Genomic DNA, 27,068 nt, shown 5'->3' with positions numbered 1-27,068 from the left:
GCATCATTGGCACATCGGCGAGCCATCCCCTCTTTTCTCCAATACGCTTTGATGAGCCATCATCAGCACGCTGGCCATCGGCTGAGCGGATAGTCGCCTCGGGCGCTATGCGAGCTTGCTCAGCGACTGTGCGCGGAGACCATCTTCGGCTTGGAGCCCGTGGTGGGGCCACACCGCGCTCAAGAACCATGGCGAGCAACGAGATGGAGCTGGGAGCGGGACTGGAGCCAGTGCTCACACGGGATACTGGGTACTGTGCATGTGTGGTAGATTCTTGTCCTGTGGGCGTGCCTGGCGCGCCTGCGGGCGCTGCGGTGGTCGGCACCTATCAGCTGGTGGATCCTGTGACTCAGCTCAAGAGCGGCGATGTGCAAATGCTGGTGGCGGGAGAGGACGCGACGGGCGATACGGTGGCCATTACCGCAGGCACCGCTCTTAGCTGCTCCGGAGGGACTTTTGATGTGGCGTGGAATCCGGGTGCCGATGGTATGCTCGCTGTCGCCGACTCGACCGGCCGCGTCGTCCTCGCCCAGGCCGTGTTTGCCGCTGATGGCACGGCTACCATGAGCGAGGTGAGTTACGGCGTTGTGGACGTCGGCGAAGATGCGGATGACGGCGCAAAGCCACCATCGGCGTTGGCGGTGGCGTGGGACAACGACGGCGTAGAGCCTGGACAGGCCGAGAACCTCGCGGTAAGCTACTCGGACGGACGAATGGCGGTGTGGAGCGTGGGCGAGGCGGCGCTCGAGTGCGGCCAGCCGTGGCAGGCGCACTCGCTCGAGGCATGGCGGGTGGCGTTTAACCCGTTCAACAGGACGGTGGTGTATTCAGGTGGCGACGATGCGCTGTTCAAGGCGTGGGATACGCGGATGGGCGGTTACGCGGTGGGCGCTACCAAGGTCCATGGTGCCGGCGTCACCTCCATCCGGCCATCGCTCACCTCGGAGTACATGTTAGCGACTGGAAGCTACGACGAGAACCTGCGGATGTTTGACACCCGCAAGCTCAAGGTACCTGTGAGCGAGATCGCGCTTGGCGGCGGGGTGTGGATGCTCCGATGGCACCCCACCAATCCGTCACTGATGGCTGCAGCATGTATGTACGGCGGCTTTGCGGTAATCCACTCTGGCGATGAGTTTACCACACTGACGGCGGCGACGCTTTCCACATCACCGGCACCCGGCGATGATGCCGACCCGCTGGCGTACGGCATCGACTGGGTGGGTGACGGTCGGCTGATGGCGTGCTCGTTCTACGATGCACGGGCGTACGTCTATGACGGCCCGTGGGCATCGCTGTGAGTCCCGTGAGAGGCGTTGTCGTCGCGAATTGTTGTCGAGAGCATGTCGATGAGCCTGCAGCGCTCGATGATGAGGTCGAGATCAAAGCATGTTGCCGACGGCAGATCGGTCGACTTGATGGCAGCATACAGATCCGGGCGTGCCTCCGGGAGGGCAGCAAAGCCAGCAATAGTGTACGTGGGAGTGGTGTAGTAGCCACGACTCGAATCATTGCTCTCAACAAACGCCGCAGGCGCAGGGCTTGCTGCCGTCTCCACATCGCCGTCCAGCGCGCGGACCGCCGCCAGGGCCGCCACCGTCACGCCCTTGACAAACAACACGCTTGCCATAGAGCTCTCAGCCTCCACCTCGGCCTCACCCTTGAGTAACGGCTCGTGTCGCCAATCTTGGTTGCTTTCTTCCTCCGCCATGCCGGTGCTGCCCGGGAGGAAGCCCGTGGCGACAAGTGCTTCTCTCCCCTCGCCACAACCTCTAGTGCTGTTCCTTCCATTGCCTCTCCGTTCTGCGCCAGCCACGTGCTGCGAGACTCCGCTCATCATCGGATAGACAGAGGTATATGTGTGTGTGTGTGTGAGAGGCGAGGAGAGTTGCGTTTACATAATGATGAATGCGAGGCCGCGGCGGGGTGGGCGGGGTGGAGGGGCGGGGGTGCGGGCCACGTCATGGCCAGGTTCCATCTCATCGGCGCGATCAAGGTCGGATGGAGAGGGTGCGAACGATCAAGGCATAGTGATAGCGGGCACAGCAGAGTGTGGATGCCAATGTAGATCCTTGGCCTAGGGTGCACAGGCTAAGTGGGGGCGGCAAAGGTGGCGCGGTTGTCAGTGCGCCACCGAGCGCCACCGAGCGGCGTGCAGTGGCAAGATAGCTCAACAGAGAGGGGGGGGGGGGGAGAGAACGGCCGGCTCATGTTGCAGCATCCGGAAGAGGATACGCAAGCTGCAACGGATAAATGGAGGTATCTGTAGCGGCAGACGAGACGGCGATCAAACGTGCGGTGATGACGATCAAACGCGCGAAGATGATCAAACGCGCGGCGACGATGGACTCCAGTAGAGCAGAGGCGCGTCTCTCACAACGGCTTTTTCAGAAAGGAGAAGCGCGGCTTGAGGTGTTTGCCAGTAAAGGCGACGGGTTTGTCTGCGATGCGAACGACGAGCTCCCGACCACGGAGCTCATGCGGGAGGGCGCAAGCAGCCTCGGCCTCTTCCACCGAGGTAAAGCAAACAAAGCCATATCCAGCACCCAGCGCCCGTGGCTCATGCTGCGACCTTTTGTCCTTCTGTACAGCCACATCCAAAGCCCACCGTGAGTGTAAGTGGCAGAGGAGAGGGGAACGGGGAGGGGAGAGGGGAGGGAAGGGGAGAGGGCACCTACCACGGCGGCGTGGGCCTCGAGCACCGTGCCGAAGCGCTGGAAGTGGCGCATGAGTTCACGCGAGGTTGTCTTCCATGGCAGGCCAAAGACAAAGATCTTGGACATGGAGAGGTTTGCCTGTGTGCGTGTGTGTGTGTGTGGTGGGGGGGGGGGGGGGGGTGCGGTGAGAGTGGAGTGCGTGGGCAAAAGACGCGGGCCGTGGACGGCCACTGGACGACCGTGGCGGTCACTCGATTGGCCTTGGCGTGACCAATGGTCGGACGTGGCCGCCATGATCGCATACAACACGTAGTCAGGGGGAGTGAGTGTGATACTTATGACCATCTGTATCACTGCGATGATGCGCTGGTGCGAGATCCTAGCATGTCCACCAGCTCGCGCCCATCCAAGGGCATAGATGCCGATGTGGACCACGCGGGCGGGCGGGCGGGCGAGTTGAGCAAATGATGAAGACTCCATACTCGCCGTCTACATCCGGCTTAACCACGCCAGCCTTCAGATTGCGCTCGAGAGGGATGAGCATCCGCATCGGCTGCGCTCCTCCCCGCCCAAGCCCAAGGCTGGCGTCTCCTCAACTACCAACGCGATGGACGATGGCAACATCTCATCAGCCGCCATAAGGCCACGCTCCCCATCATCCCCTTGCGTGCCCTTTGTGCATGCAGGACTTCCCCCATCTCTACCCATCGACATCGAATGCAGTGGCTCGTCGTCACAGGGTGGCAGGCGATCCGTTGGGCGGCGGTTGAAAACGCAACGGCAGCGGGTGGCGGGCGGCGGGCGGGTTGCGGGTCAGCGCCAACAATGACGTTTTCGCTAAAGCAAATTCGTCTCTAACTTTTCGGCCTCAAATTCAAACTTTGGCAGGCCCGGCCACAGACTCTATCTCCGTCTACCATCCCCCCCGCAAGCTCTTCCGTATAACAACACGCTACAACCATGGATCGCTCCACCAACTTCCGCCCCCTGACTGGGCTTGCTGTTCCGGACCCGGAAGAGTGCGATATGCTGCTTGGCTCGCCACCGTCCGAGCGCGCTTTTGACTTGCCGATCGCGGCGCGCCCCGGCCCACCTCCAACGGCTATGGCCGTCACCTCGCCAGAGCCGACGCGTTCCTCGGGCTCGAATGCCGCCTCGCCGTCGCTGCCGCGGACAAACAACACGACTCGCTCGGCCTTTTCGCCGCTTTCGACCTCGCCTGCCATGCCTGGCGTTGTCCCCACTTCGCCGGCCCGCCTCTCGTCGCCGACCACCATCCGCCGCTCGCTCTCGTTTGACAACGACGAGAACCAGGTGCTGCCGTCGCCGATGGCGCCGACAGCTATGGCCATCTCTCCCAAAGTCCCGCCGCCGACGTCTTCCTCGATCTTTGAGCCGGAGCGTGCCTCGTCGCCTGTTGCCGCCATGATTGCTGCTCGCACGCACCGGCCGCACTCGCGCCCGCAGGCCCACTCGATGTCGAGCTCTTCGCTCAAGCTGCGCAAGGCCGTGTCAATGGCGGCCATTGCCTGCGAGCCGGCGCGCCCGCGCTCGCTCTCAGTCCGCGCTCCGCCGGCCACCGCCGCGCTCAACAACGTCCGCTCGTCTGGCAATCTTCCGCCGCGGCCTAAATCTCGGTCAGGCTCGCTCAAGCGGACGCGCTCGGTGCACTCGCTCAAGAAGAAGCGGTCTAACATTCTCTCGGCCTCGGCCTCGGCGTTGCCGATCCCACAACCAACTGCTGCTGCAGCCGCTGCTGCTACTGTTGCCTCTCCAGAGTCGCATGAGAACAAGGCCAAGCTTCCTGTTCTCGAGACCGGCCCGGCCGAGTTCAAGTACATCTCGCCCAAGATCCTCGTCGATGTTATGGAGGGCAAGCACGACGATGTTGTCTCCAAGCTGTACATCATCGATTGCCGGTTCCCTTACGAGTATGAGGGCGGCCACATCGAGGGCGCGCTCAACCTCCATACCACCGCTCTGCTCGAGGAATTCTTCCTCACCACTATCATGACGGACCCGGTGCCCACCATCGTCTTTCACTGCGAGTTCTCGTCCAAGCGCGGGCCGACCCAGTGCCGCCACCTCCGCTCCATGGATCGCATGATCCACGCCGAGCTGGAGGAGTGGACCTCGCTCTACTACCCGGAGATGTATATTCTTCAGGGCGGATACAAGGGCTTCTACACGCTGTACAAGTCGCGCTGCAACCCGCAGGCCTATGTCTCCATGTTTGATGCAGACAAGGAGACCGAGATGGAGCGCTGCTCGCTCATGAACAACTTGCGCAAGAGCTACAAGCGCTCGCGCTCGTTCTCAGACGTCTCCAAGTACTGCAGCCTTGCCCGCTCGCGCTCCGAGTCCACCATCTCGTCCGAGGCCTCCGAGGACCTGGCTTCGCCTGCGCCGCTTGCCGATGTTACCAACCAGCTCGTCACGGCCAACGACGCCATCTCGCCTGCCCTTCCCTCCTTCTCGCACGCCTCTCCAACTGCGCCCCTTGCTCGGTGCTTTGCTACCACCGGCGATGACAATGACGATGACGACGACGACTCAGACGACGACGACGTCCGCTCCTCGGTCAAGTCGCTGGGCTTTGGCTCGCCTGTCGCCGTCTCGTCGACCTCCTCGCCCAACTCGTCGTTTTCACCGTCTCGGCTATTGACTCGGGCTCCGAGTCCGACTCGGACGACGACTCGGACTTTGACCCATGGGGCATGTCCGCCTCGCCCATGTCGCGCCCGCGCCGCCGTCGTCGTACGCTCTGCGATCGGAAGCCGACCATCTCCCAGCGTTCGCTCTCCGTTTCCAACCTGTCCCGTCCGCACACTTCGCTGCTTTGACAATCAACGCCGGGTGCGGCCCTGTAAACTCCTTGTACCCTACATCCAGTCCTGATTCAGCCCTGATCTAGCCCCACGCCGTTGTCACCATCCGCCGCAAAGCGGAATGCCGAGCCACACACGCCGTACCGCGAGCCACCAGTCGCCCGTCGGTCCAGCCCGCCAACCGCCAACCGACCAACCTCCCCCCCCCCCTCCCCCCTACCCCACCTCACCTCACCGCCACCCCCACCTCCTCGCACCTCACTCCACCATGGCTGACGACGGCGGAGCGGAGAGCCAGCCGCTCATGTCCATTGAGGACATCAACAAGGCACTCGAGTCTGAGGACCAGACCGAGCGTATCCGGGCAAGGACAGCACGCATCGAGCAGCGCATTCTTCGCCGCAAGCAGAAGACACAGGGCAAGGGTAAGCATGCTACCACCATCAACCACCACCACCACCACCACCACCACCACCCCCATCACCATCACCATCACCAACCCTCTCACTCCCTCCCTCCCTCTCCTCTTCCTCTCCGCACACCCACCCACCCACCCACTCACTCCCTCCCCCCCCCTCCCTCCTCCCCCCCCCCCGCGCAGCCAACGTCCAGTTCACCACGGCACAGGCGCAGGAGCGCGAGTGGGACACCCAAGCCAAGGCGCAGCTGCGAGCATCGCGCAAAGCACTGGATGCGCTCATTACTGCCTCGCAGCGAACGGTGACCGACATCAGAGTCGAGGGCGATTACCATGAGGCATCCGTGAGGGTCGAGCAAGGCGGCAAGAAGGAGGACCGCCTGTTCCAGCTCAACGAGCTACGGCAAGCGTCGTCAGAGGCAAATGCGGCTATTTCGCTCAATTGGGCCTCGCTTCGGGAGCATGACGTGCCACAGAGCTTGCTCGCTGCGCTGATGGAGCAAAAGGCGCGGTGCGACGACGTCATCGCCGCCAAGGACAACGTCGTGGCGGGCCTCACCGCTGAGCTCGAGGCGAAGGACGAAGAGTACGTAGCCGAGCTGAAGCGGCAAGCCGAGAAGATTGACGAGCTCCTCAACCGCATGGCCGAGTCATTCAAGGAGCTACAGGCCGCGTACGACGCTCAGCTGGCCCAGCTGGAGGAGACGTTTGAGACCGAGCTCGCCGAGCTGCACGCCTCCAACTCGGCCGAGGTCAAGGTGCTCATGGAGAAGCGGGCCAAGATGGAGGAGAAGTTCATGCACGACCGACTTGCCCTGCTCAAGGCCAACCAGGACGAGGTGGAAGAGCTGCAGCGCCAGCAGGGTGAGGGCATCAACATTGTCACCATCCGTCTGCAGACCTCGGTACAGGTCCTTCGCCAGCAGCTGGAGGAGATGCGGGCGACATACGCACTCAACTCGCAGAAGCTCGAGTACAACATCAAGATTCTGGACCGCCGCGAGTTTGAGAACAACCTCACCATCTCGCAGCAGAAGCGCAAGATCAACTCGCTCGGCGACCAGGTGGCAGCGCTGCGGGCAAAGTACGAGAAGCAAGACAAGGAGTACCGGTACCAGAACCAGAAGCTGACCAACGACTACAAGCGCATCACCGACCAGTACAAGGAGCTGCAGCGCAAGTTCAAGCACTTTCAGCTTGCTGATGCCAAGAAGTTCAAGGAGGTATGGGACATGAACGAGGAGGTCGTGGCCGAGTACATCGGCAAGACGCTCCAGGCCGATGCCATCATTTTTGAGCAGCAGCTCGGCCTCAAGTGGGAGCCGCCAGCCCAGGACCTGTTTACCATCCGCGAGCAGGCACTCCCTATCGACGCCGAGGGCCACCCAGTCATCCCGGTGGCCGAGCGTGAGGCCGCCGGCGAGGCTGGCCCGCTAGGTGGGCGGACCGGCTCAGGCTCGATGGCTGGCGGCGGCTCAGGCGCCGCCCCAGGCTCGTCTGGACGGGTCTCGGTCCTCGCCCACGACGGCTCTTCGGGCATTGCTCGTGCCATTCTTGACATGCTCTGCGACGAAGCAGGGTTTCTCGTGGAGGAAAAGGTGCAGGCCATGCTCGACCCGCTTCCGCGCGACGAGCAGAACCTACTCATGATCAACTCTATTTTCAAGGCGCTCAAGGTTGAGTCACGGGCGGAGATCGACAAGCTGCTGTCATACTTTGTGACCTCCCCCGAGGCCTTTGCCGTCGGCGGGCTTTCGCCGTCGGCGCAGGGTCTCGTTGCCTCGTCGGCCACCATTCACCCCAACGACATCATTCCGGCGCTGCGGCGGTTTGTTCAGGACCACAACCGCGATCTTGACCTCTCGCGCCAGTCGACCAAGCGCTCGACCTCGCTCATGTTCATGCGCGAGCAGAAGGCTGTTGCTCGCCGGCTGGAGCGCGAGTACTGGGAGAAGCTCTCGGGCATCATCTCGGACAAGACGTACCGCGTGTGGCAGGCCCTGTACAAGGGCCTCACCGCGTACCACGAAGTCCTTGAGCAGCGCGCCGAGCTCCTTGACGAGACCGACGCCATCCGCCAGCAGAACTACGAGCTCAAGAAGCTGCTCAACATGTATGTCAACCAGGGCGTCAACGACGAGCTCTACGTTCCGCCCTACGCTACCCGTGGCTTTCTGGATCCTGATGCCGGTCCTGGGTCGCAAGCTGCTGCGTAAAACACGTCTGCACCTCTGCTCAATTTATCGACTCCGTCAGCCGAGCCGGTCGACGACGTAGGCCGGCACAAACTGCTCCACGTCCTTGCGCTTGGCACCGCCGTAGGTGCAGAACTGGTGCAGGAACAGGAGCGCGGAACGGACCTCGGGTGAGTAAACGCGGGCGCCCTTGCCGCGGCGGCCGAGCAGGGCTTCAGCCATCGAGGCACGGATGTACTGGCCCATGTACTTGAGGAACGTGGTCGTGACCGAGGCGTGAAACTGCTTGAGCAGGGTGACGACGCCGACCACAAACGGCGCGCCGTCGAGGGCAACCTTCTTGGACGAGTTGACAAAAGTGTCGAGACGCGGATCGTAGGTCAGCTGCGGAAGGACCGAGAGAACAAAGAGGAAGACCAGAAGCGCCATCGAGCCGAGCGGCGGCGAGGTGACGTAGATGACCGCGAGCGGGTCCGACTTGCCTGCCGAGTCGAGGTACTCGGCGAGGGTAGCCAGGAGCGGGTTGGAGACCTTGGGGTACGGGTGGACCTCGGGGTCGCGGTAGTGCGCCTCAATGTCCTTGAGCAGCGACATGTTGAGTGCGTCGAGCGTCGACGAGAGCGCCGGCGAGTCCACCCGCGCCGTGTACGCCAGCTCAATGCCCAGCAGCCGGCGGAGGAGCTGGCGCTGGCCGACGCCGATCACCGTCTCGAGGAAGAGCGGCCACCAGGCCTTGAGCTTTTGCACCAGTCCGCCGTAAAACTTGGTCAGCGTTTTGGCGTCCGTGGCTGGGTACGAGGTGAGCGGGAGGAGCACGTCCTCGACCGAGGCCAGGTACCGGCCCACGTCCGACGAGAGCGAGCGGGCGTACGACCGCACAAACCGCTGCAGCGCGGCGACATTCATAAAACCGAGCAGCTTGTCGACACCGCGGAGGCCAAAGACCGAGAGCGAGGTGAGCATGTGCGCCGCAGTCACCAGGTTCACGCCCTCCTCGCCAGACTTGAGCACAAACCAGGCCGCGGCCTTTTCCACATACACGTTGGTGGTCGGCGACGTGAGTGCGAGCAGAGTTCGCGTCAGCCGGCCGATGCCGTTGATCGATGCCGCATCCCGCGCCGGAAACGAGACAATCGGCACGGCCTCGTTGTAGTACTTGGAGTCCCACCAGAAGAGCTTCTTCTTGAGAAAGGTGTTGCACTCCTGCTCCACGCAAAAGTTAACAATGCGCGAGAACTCCTCCTGCCACAGCTTGAGCCCGTAGATGCCGACGTAGTCTTGCACGTACTCGAATGAGAGCCGGAAGCCCGCAAGCCGCGCCTGCAGCGCCTGCAGCGCCGGCAGCAGCTCGGGCTTCTTCGACGAGAACACCAAGTGCGTGTCGAGCGCCTTGCAGAGTGCTGCCACCAGCTCCTTGCGGATGCCCTCCTCCAGCAGCGCCTTGGGGTTGACCTCGATGACACCGACAAGCGTCTTCTTCATGGCAAGCACGCCTTCGGTAAAGACCGAGATCGAGTGCGTCAGCCGTGCGAGCTCGTAGCGCACGTCAAGCTGCGCAAACTCCTTGAGCATGGCCTTCTCCACGCGCGCCGGGAGCGGCGCAAGCGCAGACGTCTGCAGCACAATGATCTTGTTGAGCTGCTCAAACATAGTGACCGGGATAATCTCCAGGACCCGGCGGATGAACCGGACCAGGTCTGACGAGTAGTACTGCGAGACCGAGCCGAGGTCTGGCGAGTCGGCCTGCTGGATGCGGATGCACGGCAGGTCGAGGAGCGAGGCTAGCTTGCGGAACGTAGACCGGAGCTTGACGATTGTCCCGGGATTCGCCCGGATCGCCGCCTGCATCAGGTCGATGTAGCTGGCGAGAATGTGCCACGCGTACGAGAGGTCAGTCACCACAGCAAGCGTAACCAGAACCTTGTTCTGGATGTTGACGTAGTACAGCATCTGCTGCAGGTACTTGCGCGTGTCACCTAGGAACTCCTTGACGTGCAGCGAGGCGTCGATGTGATGGAGCGACTCAACTTCCTCCAGTGCCACAATGAGTTGCTTGATCTTGCGCCCTGCAAGCGTTGGGTCAACAAACGAGAGGCCGGCAATCTTGTCCGAAATGTCCACAAACCACGACTGGAGGTGTGCGTTGGCTTCGACTCGCGTTAGCGCCTGAGTGCCGGAAAAGTACTCTGCGAGCTCAGTCATCCGGTGGACCGCTTCCTGCCGTGCCACCACCCACCGCTCCTGCTTCTTGGTCAGCAAAACCTCCACCACGTCCTTGACCTTGAACTCGAGCTCGGCGATGTCGAGCAGGAGCCGGAGAACAAGCTGCCGCGTTACAGACTTGTTCACCGCCGACGCCAGCTTCTTGTTGGCCGTCGTAGAGTGCAGCGCCATCCACCGCAGCGTGGCGTTGCCCTCGCGGAGCAAGTTGAGAATGCCGCGGATCTCCTTCATAACGTACTCCTCCTCGAGCACGCCCTCGGTCAGCAGCGCCTTGGTGTCTGCCAGCAGCTGTGGGACCTTGCTCACCTGGCTCGCCACCAGGCTCCGCACATGCGCCACCTTGATGGTGTTGGCCAGCGCGTCACGGGCCGCCCGGTACGGCTGCCACCGCAGCGAGAGGTCGACGGTAAAGCCCATGTAGTACGGGATGACCCAGTTGTCCGGAAAGTGCTTGTCCACAATCTCGCGCATGACGGCCGGCTCCGAGTGCAGGATGTTTGGCGCAAAGTAGAGGATGACGTAGATCATCGACGCTTGGCCTGCGAGCGCCACCGACCGATGCTCCGGGTCTGGGTAGTTGGCGACCTGCTCGTAGATGTCGTCCATGCGCAGCCGGCCCAGCACCATCCCCACCACCTTGCGCGGGAGGGGGAAGCGCGCAAACAGCGACTCGGGGTAGTCCTTCGGCTTCTTGTTTCCGGGCGTAAAGCCGGTGCTCGCGCACAGCTTGCAAACCTCATCGATGTTGGCAATGTCGCTCGCCTTTTGGTAGCGGTAGAACGAGATGAGCATGCGCTCCCGGATCAGCCCCGGAATCCGCATGTCCAGTAGCAGCAGCATGACTCCGTACAGATACACAGCCTCACTCACCAGCTGCTTGCCGTCAGCGTCGGCGAGGACAGACTCGAGCGTCCGCTGAATGAAGACTCCGCGGGCGAGGTCGTCGAGGTACCCGAGAAAGTCCTGCCGGTACACATACATCGACTCAAAGGTCTTGTAGAACCGAGTAAGCAGTTCGAGGTGGTTGTCACGAAACTCCTCGTCGGCCTCTAGCGCAGCCGCCGACCGCATGATGCCCTCCTCGTAGTATTCGATCCGCTGCAGGTACTCGAACGAAAAAATGACCGCCCCGTACTTGCTCCCGGCCCCACCGTCGGCAAACACGGCCGGGATGTGCTGCGAGAGCCGAAGCAGCTCCGCTACACCCACACACACCCAGCACAACGTTATCCTCCACCTAGTATGAGTCCCTTGTCTTGCTCATTCCCCCTCCCCCCTCCTGCTTCCCCCCCCCCCCCCCCCCCCTACCCGGTCCCTCCCCACACAGGGTCACATGCCCCCCCCTCTCGCACGCCCAGTCACCCCCTCTCCCCCCCCCCCCTTTCCCCCCAACCTACCAATGATGGCATTGCCACGCGCCACCAGCTGTAGAATGCACTCGCCTGCAGGGCTCGGGATGAACTCGCCCATGCCCTCTGCCTGCTTATGCAGCGTTGAGTGGTAGCTTGACCACCGTCGCTGGCAAGCCAGCTGCATGGAGCCATGGCTCTCTCCGCCAAAGCCTGCGGCAAGGCGATCGACGGCACAAAGCCGGACCACCCCACCCACACGCTACGCCACGCCACCAAGGATGCGGCGGCCTGCGAGTGCGTCACTGACAACGGCAGTGCGTGACTATGGGTGGACTCTGCTGCATGCGACTGTCGTGGCGGCTATCATCTCTGCTGTGCTCTGTGCCTTTACGGCCATGGCCTTTGGGTGGAGCGAAGCAGCCGAGGAGGGCGTCGAGGTGTCGTGGAGCGGGGCTCTGTGTGTGGTGACGGGCAAGGAGGTGCGCAAGGTCGACGATACGCGATCTGGGGCAGAAAAGGCTCTGACTCAGCTACTCTCATTCTTCTCGCTGATGGTCAACGGGGTCCGCGCGGTGTGGGGCTCGTACGCCCCGTTCTTTGACGTCGTTTATGCTCCGCCAGGCTCGGCCACTGCCGACGTCGAGGCCACGGCGATGCTCTCGGCCGTGGCCGTCTCGTTCTCGTCCGAGGACGCTGCTGCCGAAGCTGCTGCAGACTATGTGGTCGGCCGCGAGTACCGGTGCTGGATCGATGACGCCGAGCTGCATCACGTGGTCATGATCAACGACCGCCCGCCATCGGCTTGGGTCCGCTCGCTCGGCTGCTTCCGCGCGTTCTTTGTTGTTGTTCTCCCGGTCTACGCCTGCCTCGAGCTGGCGGTGTACATGGCGGCGCCTGTTCACGACCTGCGGCACGATACGGCAGCCAAGGTGACATGAGCCTGGCGTGGATGAGTGGCAGCTTCAATGGTGCTAGAAGGCCGGCGGCGGGCGCATCGGCGTGGCCGACGACGACGCGCCGTCGTCGTAGTCGTCGTGGAAGGTCGGTGGCGGGCGGTCGGGGTTGCCTTCCCAGTCGTCGTCACCATCGTCTTCGCCGCCGAGGCCGTCGCCAGAGCCGGTGGCCTCGTTGTCCTCGTCGTCGTCGGCGTCCTTGTCGACCGGCGCAAGAGAAATGTCGGCAATGTACGAGAGCAGAGCCTTGCGGTAGTAGCCCGAGGTGTCGCCCTTGATCCAGCGCGCGAGCGACTTCTTAAACTTGACCTCAAACGCGGCCTTGATGGCCTCGATCTCGGCCTTGGGCCGGTGTGCAAGCAGGCGCACGAGCTCGCGGTCGTCGGTCCCGAGGCCCTTCATCGACGCCATCAGCCGGTCGCAGGTGTAGTTAATCGGGTCGACGCACGCCATGAGCAGCTTGCGAGTGTCGCCAGAGAACTCCTTCTTGATGGCCACCGTCAGCCGCTTCTGGCGCAGGCGCTCGTACGCAAGATCGACGGCGGTCAGATCCTGCGGTGAGTGCCGCGCCATGATGTTGACAAACACGTCGGTGTTGGTCCCCCACTTCTTCTCGCCAGCACCGTAAAGCTGCTGCGCAAGCTCGTCGGCCTTGGCCTCAGAAATGGTGAGCCCGACAGTACGCTTGGCGTCAAGCAGGTTGAGAATGACCTTGCGGAACTTGCCCGACAGCTTTTTGGTGAGGAACTCCTCCAGCGGCTTGGTGTACATCCGCTCAAACTCCTCCGCGAGTCGCTTCAGCTCCACGCTTCGCCTGGTGGTAAAGATGTCGATGAGCTGTGCTTTCTTGCACTTTTTCACGGTCTCGGCGTCGACGGCCGCCCGCCGGGTTGAGAGTGTGATGAGGAACCGGGCGTGATGCTTGGAGAGTGACGACTTGAGCGACTTGGAGAGCTTGCGCCCGTAGTCGAGGACGTACGCGTCGGCGACGTCGGCCCGCTCGCGAGCGTTGACAGCCGCCTCGGTGAGGACGTGCGTGATCTTGGCCTTGCTTGCGCCGATACCGCGGAACGAGTGGTGCATCGCCTCGCGGAGCTTGACTGCTAGCATGTTGCCGGTGTGGGTAGCCGCGATACGACGGTACGCCCGCCGGTAGTTGCCACGGGTGTCGTCCTCGATGTCCTTGACCAACGCCCGCTTGAAAAGCCGGAAGTACGCGTGCTTGGCTAGGTGCAGCCGCAGCGGCGTCAGCCGCGCTCCGAGCATGGTGCGCCGCAGCAGCGAGTCATCTGTCCCCAGTCCCTTGACCGCGTTCCGCACGCACTCGGCGAGGTACTCCTCAGGCGCAATGAGCGCCTTGATCGTCCGCCGAAAGTCGCCCGACGTCTTCTTCTCCAACAGCATGTCAAAGTGGTGGGTAGCCGACTGCCCACGACGGTGGACAAGCTGCGTCACCTTGCGGTAGTGGCGGACAACAGCCTTGAGGTGGTGGGCCGGCCGGACGGCAAAAATGCCGACCAGCGCCTTCTCGTCGCAGCCTGACTTTTTCTCAATCGCGTCGAAAATGGCAAGTGCGTCGCTATGAACAAGGTCGGGATTGAGATCGTGGAACTCCTCGCGGTTGCCCTCGGCAAGCTTGGCCACGATCTTCTTGAACTTGCCGCCGGTCGCGCCCTTGATCACCCGCACCAGGTCCTTGGAAACCGTCCGCAGCAGCTCCTGGTTGATGGCCTCGATCTGCGCGTTCGAGCGCGTCGTCAGAATGTCGATGAGCACACTCTCCTTGGTCCCCACGCCCGAGACCGACGACATGATCTGCTGCGCATCATACTCGGCCGGTGAGAGAACCAGTCCGCACATCAGCCGCTTGAACGACGACCGCGTCTTCTTCTTCACCATCTTTGCCAGCGGGTGCTTGTTGCTCGCGTTGAACACCGCGCGCGCCGCCTGCACCTGGTCCGGCTCGCGTGTCGTCAGCAGATCCACCAGCAGCAGCTCGTTCTTCTTCTTGCCTTTGACAAGGCCCAGCGCCTGCGCCATCAGTTGCGCGTCGCCCTCGGGCGAGTACTCGGGCAGGAACGGGTTGACCGTGTAAAAGCCCGACCGAAGCTCCTCGCCATCGTTGATCTCCGGCATGCGGATGGCGGCCAGCAGCGCAGCATCCGAGTCGTCCGCCTCAAGATCTGCCAACGACGGTGCCGCTGTGTTGTGCCCCGTCCGCGATGCACGCTCCGACGAAGGGCCGTCATCATCCGACGAGTCCGACCGCTCACCGTCCGGATCCGACGACGCACCTGTGGCGTCGTTGTCCGAGTATGAGCCCGGCTCGGGCGTGTGCGACATGTTGTGGTCCGAATCGTCAGCAGACGCAGCTGTTGGATTGAAGGAGGATGGGGAAGGGGGGGGGGGGGGGGGGGAGTGTGTGAGCGCGAGAGTGTGTGTGAGAGAGAGGGGGGAGCCGAGAATGGCTAAGAGTGTTCCCAAACGCCCATGCGTTGCGCAATGCAGTAGGCGCATCAGCTAGGCTAGGCTGTAGGCATAGGAATGGGGCTACGGTGGGGTAAGCAGACTGAAGAGGGGGATAAAGAAAGAGAGCGCGCAGGGGGGGGGAGGGGGGGGAGGGAGGGGACGCGAGGCGACAATGGGTGGCGGGGTGGTGGTGGGGGAGCGGCCAGCGGAAAGGTGGCAAAACATACCCATGGTGGGAAATGCGAGAGTAGTGCTGCAACTGATGACTCTGCCTCGCCGAGTTGACGGGGGACGACGGGAGCCAGGCCATCATGTGCATTCAAAAGCTTCTTTACCGACAATTCGAGGCTACAAAAGCCGACCGTCGACACTGGCCTCAAAGGTAAGAGCCCGGAAGGCCTCCGAGTCCGAGACCGTCACGCCCGGCTGGGCCGAGATGAGGGCACCGACGCCGTGTGGGCCGCCGAGGTCGAGCAGCGAGGCGCCCGAGCCCTTGAGCGTGGCCCGGAGTTTGAGATCTTCGATGCCCGAGAAGCCCTGACCTTCGGCAAGCTTGGCGCGCACAAGCACCTTTGCTTGCTCCCGCTTTCGACTGGGAGCGCAATGGTGACCTCGCCAAGCGGGGTCAGGTTGCCGGGCGGCTTGCACTTGAGCGAGGCCACACGTTCCGGCGTGAGACGCGCGCCTGAGATGACCAGATCAAGGGTCGCCTGTGTCGGTGCGAACGACTCGACCGCCACAGAGACCTCGGCCATCAGCACCGCGCCGCCGTCGCTGTCCTGCTTGAGCTTGTACTTGAGCCCGGCCTTGAGAGGAACGCGTGCGAAAGAGGCGTCCGGCGAGAACGTGCCAAGCCGGAAGATCGGCCGCCCGCCGGACCGCGGCACCGCCAGCGCCACGTCGACCTGCCATGCCCCGTCTCCGAAGCGGTGGATGCCCCTAGCGTTGCCAGACGGAAGTCCGGTGCCGACCTGCGCAAGCTCATCCAACTCGGCGCCGTCGACCCGCAACAGCTCATGCCGGGCCGTGCTGCCAAGGACGACTGCGAAGCTCGCGCCGCTTGCAACCTCGACTGATGCGTCGGGCACACCGTACGCCACCTCGGCGCCGAGCGAGTACTGTGTTAGCGTGCCCTCGGTGTACACCGCAGTCCCCTGCTCGCGGACCATCGGAAGGACGACCACAGGCTCGGCATGCGCCGAATCCCACCGCGGCGAAACCGCCGGCGCAATCGATGTTAGCTCCAGGCCCGGCGAGCCAAAACCAGCCAGCGCGCTAGTCTCGTCGTCGGCCGCGCCGTCAAACGGATTGAAGCTCTCGTCTTCCACTCGCGTCGCCGGACCTGACGAAAAGGCCTTGGAAAAGAGGCCACCGTCGCCTGACGACGCCATCGACTCGGACCCATCGTCGCCGCCCACCATCGACCCAGCGCCCAGCGGGACTGTGAACACCGACGACGCGTCGTCGTCGCCGCGCTGCGGCGGCTCCAGCCCGCTCCCGCCACTCATCGCAGGGAACGCCGCATCAAACACCGGAGACGTCGCTCCAGATGCAGGATTCGAAACTGGCACTCCCGCCGCCCACGGATCACCGCTGCCAGGAGACATCGCACTCACGTTGCCCATCGACTCGCGCGCCATCGACTGGTCCAGCACTGACGAGTCGTCACCGTCTCCCGCCCTGTTGCCAAACGCTGCTTCAAACGCGTGGCTGGAGAACGGATCCGCCGCTCCGGCCGGAGCGCCAAACACAGCGTCAAACGAGGCAAACGCGCCCGAGGTCGGCGCGCCTGCAACTGCTGCGCCACTACTCACCGGACCAAGCGCACCGCCATCGTCGGACCGGGCCTCATCTTCTGAAAACTCAATCGCTGAGTCGTCGTCGTCATCATCATTCTCGACAAAACCAGCTGGCGCGCGCGGCTCGTGGCGCCGTGATCCGCGCCCACCTGCAGACCTGCGTCCGCTCGGCCCAGCACTCTCGCCGGCATCCATCCCAGTGAGCTCAATGTCGCCCACAGCGTCACCAAACCCGTCGTCTGCAGCGCGCGCAGGGGGCCGACTTGAGTCCTTGGCCTTCTTGGCCTGGCGAATTGCCTTTCGCAACGCCTCGTCGTCCTCGTCGTCGTCGTCATCATCATCGTCGTCCTCCACGCCGCGAGCCTCGCCTCGCTCGGCAGCGCTTTGCGCTGCCATGCCCGACTGGGACGCCCCACCTTCCTGCTCGTCCCCGCTACGCTTGCAGCAGCAAATGCAGCAGAGGACCAGAATGACAAGGAGCGCGATGACGAGAACAACGGTGAAAAGCAGCGTGCTGCCCAGACCCAGGAACGTTGTTCCCGACTCGCTATTGGGGCTTTGTGCAGATGACGTTGATGACCGCTTGTTCGTTGTAAACGTGATGACATCCGAGAACGGCGACATGCCCAGCGAGTTGATCGCCGCAATCCGAGCATGGTACGTTGTCTCCTCCGCCAGCGTCGTGAGCTCGACTCGGGCATCCGGAGCGCGCCGCCGCGACTCGGTCACAGACACGTTGAACGACGGATCAAACTGCAGGTTGCGTGACACTTGCACCAGGTACTCCAAAACCGGCTCGCCGTTGGACCGTGCCGGACTCCACCGCAGCACCACCGTCGTGCCGTCGATCTCGGGCGGATCCACATCAGACGTCGGCTCGGGTGCAGTCGCAGGCAGTGCCAGACCCGCGCCAGAACTGCAGAGCGACGGCGACGACGGCCCCACAGACGACTCGGCCACAATCCGCAAGCTGTAAACCGTGCCTGGCACAAGATCCGTCAGTGTCGCATTGAGCGTGCTGACTCTCGCTCGCACAATGAACGTCGCCTCGGCATCGACTCGCGCCTCGACTCGGTAGACGAGCACAGGCGCGCCGTTGGTCACCGCTGCGGCCCAGCTTACAAACACAGCTTTGGGACCAACTTGCGTGACAGACGGGCATGCCAGCGGCTGTGGCGCCAGCGGGCTGACACCAAACAGCCATATGTTCGAAGGCGACGAGATACCTGCCGCAGACACCGCAGACACCGTCAGCGAGTACGTCACTCCGCGCTGCAATCCGGTAATGTTGAGCGCAGGCTCGCTGTTGGTCATAACCGACACTGTCTCGTTGATCGCAATCACGCCACCTTGCTCCACGTGAACAAGATACTCGACCACAGGCGCACCGCGCTCGACAGCCGGAGCCCAAGTGACCAGCACTCGTCCAGCGGACAGATCGGCCACCGTCGTCGTCACCGAGGTCGGCGGGAGTGGCGGAAGTGCAAGAGTCTTCGCCTCCATTGCACAACCGGCTGCACTCCCGGCGCTGTTCCACGGCACCACGCTAATGTTGAATTGACTTCCGGCATCGAGGCCGCTCAGCTGATAGACCGGTTCCGTCAGCGTTCCCGAAAACACCATGGTGCCGGTCGCCATGGCCACAATTTCGACGTCGTATCCTCCGAGCGGAAAGCCGCCGTTGTGGGCGGTGGGCGGCCAGGCTGCCCGGAACGAGCTCGGCGTCACGTCGCTCACCACGCCGTCGGTGCACTCGATTGGCCATGGCTCGCCCGGCGGCAAAGAGACCACCTCGGCCGGCGATGAGAGCGAGAGCCCGTATGCGTTGCGCGCCTGGGCTGTTACCTCGTAGTCCTCGCCGCCAAACAGCCGGCCGAGGTGCTCGGTGGTAGCCACAGCTTGAGCCGCGTCAACCTCGACCTGAACGCTCGTTCCCAGCGCCTTGCCGCTTGTTCCTGTCGCCACGAGCACAACCGACGTGATTGGCGAGCCCTGCGACGACGGGAGCGCCTGCGCTCGTGCCGCTACCACCTGCGACGAGACAACGCTGACAAGCGGAGCGAGCGGCGCCCGCGGCGCAAGCGGAGGGCTCGACACTGTCGCACAGAGCGACCTGTTGTTAAACGGCGCAAAGCCCTCGGCGTTGCCAAACCGCAGCGCCAACGAGTACTCGGTAGCGCCGTCAAGGTCATTGACAGACACAGCGGTATCGGCTGCCCCGATGCCCACCGCCGCAACCAGCTTGGTATCGCCGAACGAGCCACTCAGAGGCGTCAGCTCGATCTCGACCACAGTAATGGGTGATCCATTCTCAGCAGCTTGCACAAACGAGACCTCGGCCCTGGCTGAGACGTTGCCGGGCGCAGCAATGACCTCGACGTTTGTCGCGCAGCTGGCAACGTCGGGCACTGTCGGTGGCGTCGTCGCCACCGGCGATAGCTCAGCAAGGCTCAGCGAGGAGTACAGGTACTCACCCTGACCATCTGGCTTAAGGCATCCAAGAGCAAACCCAACCAGATAGTCACGCCCGGGACTGAGCCCACTAATGACGATGGGCTGAGGACCGAGTGGAAGTGGGGGCGACAAGGTGACAATGGAAAAGCCCAAAAGTTGGTCGACGACTTGGCAACCACAGCTACGGCGTGGTCAATGGGCAGGCCTCGGGACGACCCGGTTGCCACGCCGTCCCAGTGCGCTGTCACCGAAGTGTACGTTGACTCGGATGTGATGGCTTGCGGCGCCGGCTGCGCCTCTGGTGGTCCTGGAAGCGTCGTGACCACTGTGGTGGGGGAGAGCGCCGAGTCGCCAAGGACCGACGATGCAAACGCGGCAACCGCCACAATCTGGTGGGGTTCAAGCTCGTCGACGACAACAGAGACCACGTCACCCGGCCCGCTCGAGGTCGGCACCCGCACAACCTCAGAGCCGTTGATCACAACCCCAAGCTCGACCACCGGCGAGCCGTTGTCGGAGAGCGGAAGTGTGATGTTGACCACCACACTCGTGGTGACCGGCAGATAAGGTCCAGACACGGCGTACGCTGCCGGCTCTGGCATCGCCACCACAATAGTCGGGGCATCCGGCGGCAACGAGCCGGTCGTCACTGAAGTGGCTGCGGAGAGAGGAGAAACACCATAGTCAGTGACAACCTGGATGGCAAACTTGTACGACGCAGCAGGCTCGAGATCGCCCACCGTCGTCGACGTGGTCGGAATGGAGATGTTGGCCACAAAAGTGGACGGCGGCGACGGATCCGACATGTTAGCCGAGAGGAAGAGCGAAAAGACACCCGGCATGCTGCACACGCCCGGCGGCGTGTTCCATAGCAGGGTCACCGAGTCGAGTGTTGTCGCAGTGACCAACAGTGTCGCCACGACCGACGGTGGCTCGCCGGGTGTGCTCACTGCCACAGCAGGCGACGGTGCCGAGTTAGCCACCGCGTTGGCCGCAATGACTTCGACTTCGTAGTCGCCGGCCATGCAGAGGCTGGAGACATCCAGCGTGGTCACTTCACCGGCAATGGTAAAGGTGTCGTCATGGTTTCCGGTCCCGGTGATGTGAACCGTGTAGAACTCGATGGGCGCCCCGCCGGTGTACAACGGCGGCGACCACGAGATGTGGATTCCGCGCGGGCCGTCGGCGGTCGCGTTGACCATGTCCGGTGGATTTGGCACGCCCGGTCCAGTCCGGCTCACAACGAGGTCTGACGGCGGACTGGCGCCGACTTTGTTGTAAATGACAAGGCGCACGCCGTACTCGGAGTCGGGCATGAGGCCGTCGAGCTCAACCGGCGCTTCCGAACCTCCACTCGCGGTCACGTTGGCCTGCTGCGGGTAGCCGGCGACAGGCGACTCGTCGGGCATAGCGTAGACCATGACTTCAACAGTGGTAAAGTCAAAACCGTTGTCGTCGGGGCCCTGCCACTCGAGCAGCAGCAGCGACGAGGTCTCGAGGCTCGTCGCCGCCGGATAAGCGTACAGCTGGATACTCGTAACCGGATCCGGTGGCCCGGTCGCCGTCATGGCCATCCCGGTAGAGTCGGGCGGATAGACTGGTGCGGCGCCAATGCCGACGCTGTTGACAGCAGCAACGATGAAAGCATAGTCGCGGTGGACGTAGAGCCCGGTGATGTTGCGCGAGAGCGAGGCGTCACCGGCCATGTCGTATACCTTGGCTCCGGTCACCGTGTCGTACGCGAGGACAACGTAGTCGCTCACTGGGCTGCCGCCGTCAAACGGCTCGGCCCACCCGATATGGATCGATGAGCGGGTGGACGAGAGTGAGAAAAACGAGGTCGGGTCAACCGCGGACGGCGCAACCGCCTCGGGCGACAGCCAGTACAGCGGGTGCGATAGATCGGACGAACCAACCGCGTTGATTGCCAAGACCTGCACCAAATACTCCGTCGAGGCCTCGAGACCAGTCACCACCCCAGACGTCGTGTTGAACGAGCCCGAAATGACGAACGAGTCCGAGATGCGGGTGAGGAAGACATCGTACTGAACGATGGGTGAGCCCGAGTCATTCGGAGCATCCCACAACAGCGACAACGTCCGTGGGTTGACCGCAGTCGCCACAAAAGTCTCCCGATCCGGTTTCTCGGGCTCGGCCGGCCCGGAGAGAAAGGCAAACGGCGGGATGACAAACGAGGCCTGCCCGGCCGCGTTGGCGCCGAGCACTATCACACCGTACTGGGTGTTGTGCTCGAGTGTAGAGGCAGGCAGCGCCAACTCCATGCCGTTGCCAGCCACAGAGCCGATGTAGACTTCGGCAGCAAGGCTCTCCAGCGCCTCGTGGGCCTGCGACCCGCCGCCAGGCTGCGTAAGGTGCGGCTCGATCGGCGGTGCCGCGGCGCTAAACGCCTGCATCTCAAAGACGTAGATAGTGGTGTTGAGCAGCGGCATGCCATTGTCGTCGATCGGCGACCAAGTGATGCGAGCAGATGACCGGGTGACGTCGACAGCAGCAACGCCCACGGTGGGCTCCGGGAATCCTGGCAGCGTCGTGGCGACAACTTGACACGAGGGCGGCGAGCTGCCCACTGAGTTGGTGGCGGTCACCGTAACTCCGACGTCGGTGTACCGTCCGAGCCCAGCGAGGGCAGCCGGCGACGCAGAGACCACCACGTTCATCGACTCGCCATCAGGCGTGCCGCCGCTGTCGAGATGGGTGTAGACAACGGTGTAGTTGGTGATGGTCGAGCCGGCATCGGACGGTGCGACCCAGGCAACGTCGAGCTGGGTGTCCGAAACTGGCGTCACTACGATCGAACCGCAGGCAACGGGGTCGGGCGGACCAGCCAGGGTCGTGGTGGCGTTGAGGCATGGCGGAGGTGGCGATGTGCCCTGGGGGTTGATTGCCACCACATATAGCTCATACGGCGTGGCCGGGAGAAGACTTCCAACCACTTCCGAGTTGGTGGCGCCAGGAACCGCAACCGTGATCGTGGACGTCGGCTTACCGGCCGAAGTCGCGACGGTTGGCACGGCCGAGACTTCATAGCTGGTGATGGCCGCACCCGAGTCATAAGGTGCAGTCCAGGTGAGCGCAACAGCAGTTGCATTGATGACGCTCAGATCAACGAGGCACCCAACGCTGTCGGGAGCTGCGGGGTCCGCAGTCCGCGCAGTGAGCGCCGGTGGCGGCGCCGGTGTCGAGAGCTCCGCACCTTCGGCGAGCGCCTGGATCTGGATGGCGTAGTTGGTCGAGGGCTCAAGCCCGATGAGCGTGGCAGCAACAACGTCGCCCTGCGGGAGTGACTCGGTAAAGTTAAGCCACTGGTGATGGGCGCCGGGCTCAGCGGAGAAGAGAAGTGCCACGACAGGTGTGCCGTACGAACGCGGGATGGCTACTTCGAGGCTTGCAGTGTAGTGGGACGTGGCGGTGACGTAGGCATCCACGACAGGGTCAGCAGCAGCTGGGCGAGTGCGAAAGACCAGCGGCGGCGACGGCGGCGAGGTGCCAGCAGACGAGGTGGCGGTCACAGTTGCTTCGTACTGTGTGTACGACGAGAGCGACGAGACCAGCGTCGTTGTGGCGCCGGTAGTCGAGAAGAGAGCTGGAGATGGTGCGTCGGGCGGATCGAGTGCGGTGAGGACAATGTTGTAGTCGGTGATGGCTGCGCCGCCGTCGTACGGCGCGTCCCAGGATAGCTCGGCCGAGTCGGGAGCGACCGCCGAAGAGGCAAGGCCGGTGGGCGAGTCGGGGGCCTCTGGAGCCGGCGACTCGTAAAAAGAGACCTCCGAGGGCTCTGAAGTCGAGCCATCGGCAAAGACGGCAACCAGGACGACAACGTAGTCAGCTGAAGCGTCGACCGACTCGTACACTGTCCACACCGGCGACTCGGGCTGTCCAAGCTCGGCAACGGCAAGGAGCTTGGAAGGGAAGTTGGCAAAGACTCCAGGAGCGACAAACTTGCTCACGTTGACCGAGATAAAGACTACGTCCTCTACAGCAGGTGGCAAGGTGAAGGTCACGTTGAACGTGGTTGGCCTCACTGCCTCGGTACCCGGTGTTGGTGGTCTGTAGCTTGCAGCAGAGGCAAGCGTCGCGCAAGCAACAGCCGCAGCAAGCAGCAGAACCCAAAGGTGGCCAGGCATCCTCTCAAGTGTTTGGCAAGGGAGAAGAGGTGCCTTGGTGGAAGAGAGGTGGGAGGGGAGGGGGGGGGGCGCGCGAAGAGTGGTTGAAACGGGGAGGAAGAGGCCTGGCGCCACCGAGTTGTCGTTCAGCCGGTGCTGCGCGTGCGGTGGAGAATTTATTTCTCAGAGGTAGAATTTGATCAAATGGCTTCGAGAGCGACGGCGTTCTTAGCGTCTGCGTTTGTGCCGGCAGTCGAGGAGGACGAGGACCGGAACTTCAGAAAGGCGGCAACGCCGCCGACAAGGAAGAGAATGATGACAAAGCCGCCGACACCGGCGGCGATCAGCATGCCGGTCGACGACGAGAATCCCGATGGTGAGGACGAGCCTTGGGTGGCGGCGGCAGTCGAGGTCGGGGTCGAGGTAGACGGCGGCGGTGGAGGGGAGGCTGCCGGCGACGAGGTTGTTTGCGGGCGGGATGGCGGAATGGTGGCGAGCGGAGCGCAGGTGCCGGGCGTGGCGCCAAAGGTGATGATCTCGCCGCCGGGCGGGTCGGCGACCTTGGGCTGGCGGATGTCGAGAACGTCGGACTGGCAGAGCGTCCAGTCGGTGTTGTTCGGGTCCGAGGCGCTGGGAAAGTAGCCACACTGCCAAATGCCGGTCTGGGCAGGATAGTAAGAGAGGAAGCTCATGAGCATCTCCTCGTCGGAGGCGGTGCCAAAGACCACGGGAGCCGACTTGCCGGTGGTGTCAAACACGCCGTGGACGTTGATCTCGTCACCAGGTTGGAGAGTGTAGTTGACGGTGGTCAGTTGCTGGTGGTTGAAGTCCCAGAACTCAATGCGATCCTCGGCCTCGGGCACGCGCTCGCCGGCGCGATGGACAGTTGTCCAAATGGTCTTGCCGACCGAGTGCATGTGGAGGAAGACGGTGAAGACGTTGAGAGGCTGCGTCCAGCGAGATGTGCACTCCGATGGGCACGTTGTCTCGTAGTGAAAGGCGGCCTCGCCGGCCGGGATGGCCGGGAGCCGGACGGCCGGATCGCCGATCCAGAGGACGCCGGCGTCGTGCTCGCGAAGGATGTCAGTGTAGTGGATGCGGACGCCGGACGAGTCAGTCACACCCGGAGTGTTGGTCGGGTTGTCATAGTGGAACTGGATGCGGAGGTGGGTGATGGTGGTGCCTGCACCGAAGCGGAAGCCCGCGACTTCGGGAGTGACAGTCGACGGCCCGCCGACGGCCCAGGCGCCCACAAGGTCCCAGCACTCACCGAGCGTGGGCCCGGTGCAAAAGTAGAACACCATGTGATGGACGTACTTGGGCTGGACAATGACAGGCTCGATTTCGACAAGATGATACGGCCGATCGTTGGGGAGCGCAAAGAGCGTCTCCTCGTAGTGGGTTTTGATGGACGGAACCGGAAAATCAGCGTGGCGGAGCTCAAGGGTGGTGAGACCGACCGGACGGACGTAGCTCTCACCCCAAAAGGTGACCTGGTTCGTGGCGCGGTTGGCACCGTGGTACGTCAGCGTGTCTGAGCTCCCAAACGCCCACACCACATGCATGTTGCCCTCGACAAAGGGACGATCCTGCGGCGAGCCGGTCTCCTTGGCGCGGACAAGCTCAACTACCGTCCGCCCACCTGCCTCGTAGCCGTTGACAATGACCCAGTCGGAGCACGCGGCGTCCTCGGTCGGCGTAGAGAAGCCCAGCGCGTGCATGTCGCGAACTGTGACGACCCCCGACGAGCCGTCGACCGACGCCACCACCATGTCTGAGCCCGGCATGGAGCCCGACGTCGGCTCCGAGAGACCAAAGCCAACCCATCCGGTCGTCGCAGCATCCAGAGCAATCTCCACCGACGTGGCGTGCACTTTCCAGTACAGCACGTAGTCGCCTGAAGCAAAGCTTGCTGTCCCGTCGTAGTACGCTGGGTCGAGGGAAGCTGCCGTGGCCTGCGCAGCAAGGGCGAGGACAAAGACGACGGCCACGGCGGGAGTGAGGGCAAGGGTAGATGACATGGACATGGGGAAGAAGTGAGAGTGAGGTGGGAGGGGGGGGGGAGGAGTGGTGGGGGAGCGTGCATGTGTGTGTTGAAGGGACGGGGGGGGGGGGGGGGGGGACGAAGGAAAACGTACGAGAACTCTTGTTGGTGGCGCATGCTCGGCCCTTTTTTCTAACATGTTGATGATGATAACGCATCGGAGCCAGGAGTGCCAGGCGTAGCTATCTACCGTTGACCAGAGAAGAGGAGGAAGTAACCGGCGAGTCTTGAGCCAGGGAAGGGGGGGGGGGGGGGGGAAGTGAGAGAGAGAGAAAGAGAGAGGGAGGCAGTTAGCTGCATGCAGCTGGTGTGTATCGCCTACAATGACGAGTTGACGGCATCGATGCGGGCAAGGGTCGACTCGAGCTGGGCCGAAATCTCCTCGTCAGTGAGGGGCTTGGCCTGCTTGGAGCGCGTAGCATGGGCGCCCGGCGAGCGGGAGGAGGGATGGGTGTCGGCGTCGGCAAGGAGCGGCGAGTCAAATGGGCGGAACGACTTGGGCGCAATCTTATCGCGCGCGGCCTTTTGCTCGAGGCGGCGCTTGCGGCGCTCGATGACTCGCTGGCGAACAAGGGCTGCGCGCTCCTCGTGAGCCTGGCGCTCGGCCTCGAGCTTGCGGCGGCGGCGCTCGGCCTCGGCCTCCTCACGGAGACGGAGCCACTCGGCCTTCTCGGCGTTGCGCAGCTCTTGCTCGAGAATAAAGAGCTTGGCTTTGTTGGCCTCAATGTCGATGACCTTGCCGGTCCGGTCGATGAGCCCGTTGTCGAGGAGGAACCGGTGGACACGCGGGTTGGCAAAGTAAGAGGCCAGCGCCGGGTCGAAGAGCGAGTCGTATGTGTCGAGCGGCGAGCCCTGGCTTCCCTCGGGATGCAGCCGAAGATTGAAGCCCTGCTCGCGCTTCTTACGCGCCTCGGCCTCGGCCCGAGCCGCCGCCGCCCGCTCTGCCCGCGACTGGTCCCGCATGCCAAAGGCCAGAACCGAGAGCGGCAGCCGATGCGGATCGCGCGAGACCGGCCGGCCGACGCCCGGCCGGCGTCCGCCACCGCGTCGCCTCCCTGCCGTCACTGGTCGCCTCCCTTCTTTGCCGCGACTACGGCCACGGCCTGGCCGACTGCGTCTTCCACCATACACCCTATCTCTATCTGCTGCTGCTGCTGCTGCTGCTGCTGCTGCGCCGTCTCGCCTCTGCGCCCTCCGCCTGCGTCGGCCCGGGCCTGCGGTGACTGGACGGCCGTTGGTCGACGACATGAGTGGCTGGCAGCGAGCGGGAGAGTACGCCAGGGTCTAGTGGAGGGTGAGAAGGAGTAGTGGTGAGCGGTTTTGGTGAGCGGTGCGGTGTGGTGAGCGGTTTTGGTGAGCGGTGCGTTGTGGTGAGCGGTGAGATGGAGCAGTAGTGGGCAGTTGGGCGGTGGTGAGCGGTGGTGAGCGGTGGTGAGCGGAGCGGCCAGAAGTGGGCCATGGTGAAGCGGTTGTGGGCCCACTTGCTTCGCAGTCATTGATTTCATTCAACCGCAATGGATCGACTGGGTCCGACTCGCATTTGTTGCTGGCC

General features: G+C 63.2%; 10 protein-coding genes across 10 annotated transcripts; 4 read left to right on the top strand and 6 right to left on the bottom strand.

The window, feature by feature from the left end:
* Positions 1–181: 181 nt before the first annotated feature.
* AMSG_03561 (WD repeat protein 85) lies at positions 182–1,579 on the top strand. Its single transcript, XM_013904454.1, has one exon. It carries the CDS (start codon positions 189–191, stop codon positions 1,299–1,301), a length of 1,113 nt encoding a protein of 370 aa, XP_013759908.1. The 5' UTR covers positions 182–188; the 3' UTR covers positions 1,302–1,579.
* Positions 1,580–2,201: 622 nt separating this feature from the next.
* On the bottom strand, positions 2,202–2,808 carry AMSG_03560 (uncharacterized protein). Its single transcript, XM_013904453.1, has 2 exons — positions 2,679–2,808; positions 2,202–2,583 (listed from the first exon to the last, which is right to left on the bottom strand). Exons 1-2 carry the CDS (start codon positions 2,781–2,783, stop codon positions 2,374–2,376), a joined length of 315 nt encoding a protein of 104 aa, XP_013759907.1. The 5' UTR covers positions 2,784–2,808; the 3' UTR covers positions 2,202–2,373.
* An 809-nt stretch (positions 2,809–3,617) lies between these two features.
* On the top strand, positions 3,618–5,538 carry AMSG_03559 (uncharacterized protein; the record flags this gene model as incomplete). Its single annotated transcript, XM_013904452.1, has 2 exons — positions 3,618–5,264; positions 5,336–5,538. The coding sequence occupies 2 exons, from the start codon at positions 3,618–3,620 to the stop codon at positions 5,498–5,500; spliced, it is 1,812 nt and encodes a 603-aa protein (XP_013759906.1). The 3' UTR covers positions 5,501–5,538.
* Positions 5,539–5,714: 176 nt separating this feature from the next.
* Positions 5,715–8,132, top strand: AMSG_03558 (UPF0407 protein C2orf39). The gene is made up of 2 exons (XM_013904451.1): positions 5,715–5,910; positions 6,087–8,132. Exons 1-2 carry the CDS (start codon positions 5,754–5,756, stop codon positions 8,117–8,119), a joined length of 2,190 nt encoding a protein of 729 aa, XP_013759905.1. The 5' UTR covers positions 5,715–5,753; the 3' UTR covers positions 8,120–8,132.
* On the bottom strand, positions 8,128–11,805 carry AMSG_03557 (WASH complex subunit strumpellin). Its single transcript, XM_013904450.1, has 2 exons — positions 11,719–11,805; positions 8,128–11,520 (listed from the first exon to the last, which is right to left on the bottom strand). Exons 1-2 carry the CDS (start codon positions 11,789–11,791, stop codon positions 8,156–8,158), a joined length of 3,438 nt encoding a protein of 1,145 aa, XP_013759904.1. The 5' UTR covers positions 11,792–11,805; the 3' UTR covers positions 8,128–8,155.
* A 263-nt stretch (positions 11,806–12,068) lies between these two features.
* On the top strand, positions 12,069–12,611 carry AMSG_03556 (uncharacterized protein; the record flags this gene model as incomplete). Its single annotated transcript, XM_013904449.1, has 1 exon — positions 12,069–12,611. One exon carries the CDS (start codon positions 12,069–12,071, stop codon positions 12,609–12,611), a length of 543 nt encoding a protein of 180 aa, XP_013759903.1.
* AMSG_03555 (annexin A7) lies at positions 12,495–15,340 on the bottom strand. The gene is made up of 2 exons (XM_013904448.1): positions 15,323–15,340; positions 12,495–14,998 (listed from the first exon to the last, which is right to left on the bottom strand). Exons 1-2 carry the CDS (start codon positions 15,324–15,326, stop codon positions 12,645–12,647), a joined length of 2,358 nt encoding a protein of 785 aa, XP_013759902.1. The 5' UTR covers positions 15,327–15,340; the 3' UTR covers positions 12,495–12,644.
* A 103-nt stretch (positions 15,341–15,443) lies between these two features.
* AMSG_03554 (uncharacterized protein) lies at positions 15,444–23,493 on the bottom strand (the record flags this gene model as incomplete). The annotated part of the gene is made up of 3 exons (XM_013904447.1): positions 15,444–15,647; positions 15,689–19,427; positions 19,487–23,493. 3 exons carry the CDS (start codon positions 23,491–23,493, stop codon positions 15,444–15,446), a joined length of 7,950 nt encoding a protein of 2,649 aa, XP_013759901.1.
* Positions 23,494–23,672: 179 nt separating this feature from the next.
* On the bottom strand, positions 23,673–25,508 carry AMSG_03553 (monooxygenase; the record flags this gene model as incomplete). Its single annotated transcript, XM_013904446.1, has 1 exon — positions 23,673–25,508. The coding sequence occupies exon 1, from the start codon at positions 25,497–25,499 to the stop codon at positions 23,673–23,675; it is 1,827 nt and encodes a 608-aa protein (XP_013759900.1). The 5' UTR covers positions 25,500–25,508.
* Positions 25,509–25,799: 291 nt separating this feature from the next.
* Positions 25,800–26,479, bottom strand: AMSG_03552 (uncharacterized protein; the record flags this gene model as incomplete). The annotated part of the gene is made up of 1 exon (XM_013904445.1): positions 25,800–26,479. The coding sequence occupies one exon, from the start codon at positions 26,477–26,479 to the stop codon at positions 25,835–25,837; it is 645 nt and encodes a 214-aa protein (XP_013759899.1). The 3' UTR covers positions 25,800–25,834.
* Between the last annotated feature and the right edge of the window lie 589 nt (positions 26,480–27,068).

This window comes from Thecamonas trahens, assembly GCF_000142905.1.
Source record: "Thecamonas trahens ATCC 50062 unplaced genomic scaffold supercont1.13, whole genome shotgun sequence".
Taxonomy (NCBI): domain Eukaryota; order Apusomonadida; family Apusomonadidae; genus Thecamonas; species Thecamonas trahens.
Note: the sequence above shows the minus strand (reverse complement) of the source record. Positions and strands in the feature narration are given on the sequence as shown.

What these genes read in the sequence shown, in the direction of transcription:
- AMSG_03561 (XM_013904454.1), top strand. Translation starts at nt 189, where the DNA reads ATGGCGAGCAACGAGATGGAGCTGGGAGCGGGACTGGAGCCAGTGCTC.
- AMSG_03560 (XM_013904453.1), bottom strand. Translation starts at nt 2,783, where the DNA reads ATGTCCAAGATCTTTGTCTTTGGCCTGCCATGGAAGACAACCTCGCGT. An exon ending in TCGAGGCCCACGCCGCCGTG is followed by an intron (nt 2,584 to 2,678) that starts GTAGGTGCCCTC and finishes GTGGCTGTACAG; the next exon opens with AAGGACAAAAGGTCGCAGCA.
- AMSG_03558 (XM_013904451.1), top strand. Translation starts at nt 5,754, where the DNA reads ATGGCTGACGACGGCGGAGCGGAGAGCCAGCCGCTCATGTCCATTGAG. An exon ending in GCAGAAGACACAGGGCAAGG is followed by an intron (nt 5,911 to 6,086) that starts GTAAGCATGCTA and finishes CCCCCCGCGCAG; the next exon opens with CCAACGTCCAGTTCACCACG.
- AMSG_03557 (XM_013904450.1), bottom strand. Translation starts at nt 11,791, where the DNA reads ATGGGCGAGTTCATCCCGAGCCCTGCAGGCGAGTGCATTCTACAGCTG. An exon ending in GCGTGGCAATGCCATCATTG is followed by an intron (nt 11,521 to 11,718) that starts GTAGGTTGGGGG and finishes GTGTGGGTGTAG; the next exon opens with CGGAGCTGCTTCGGCTCTCG.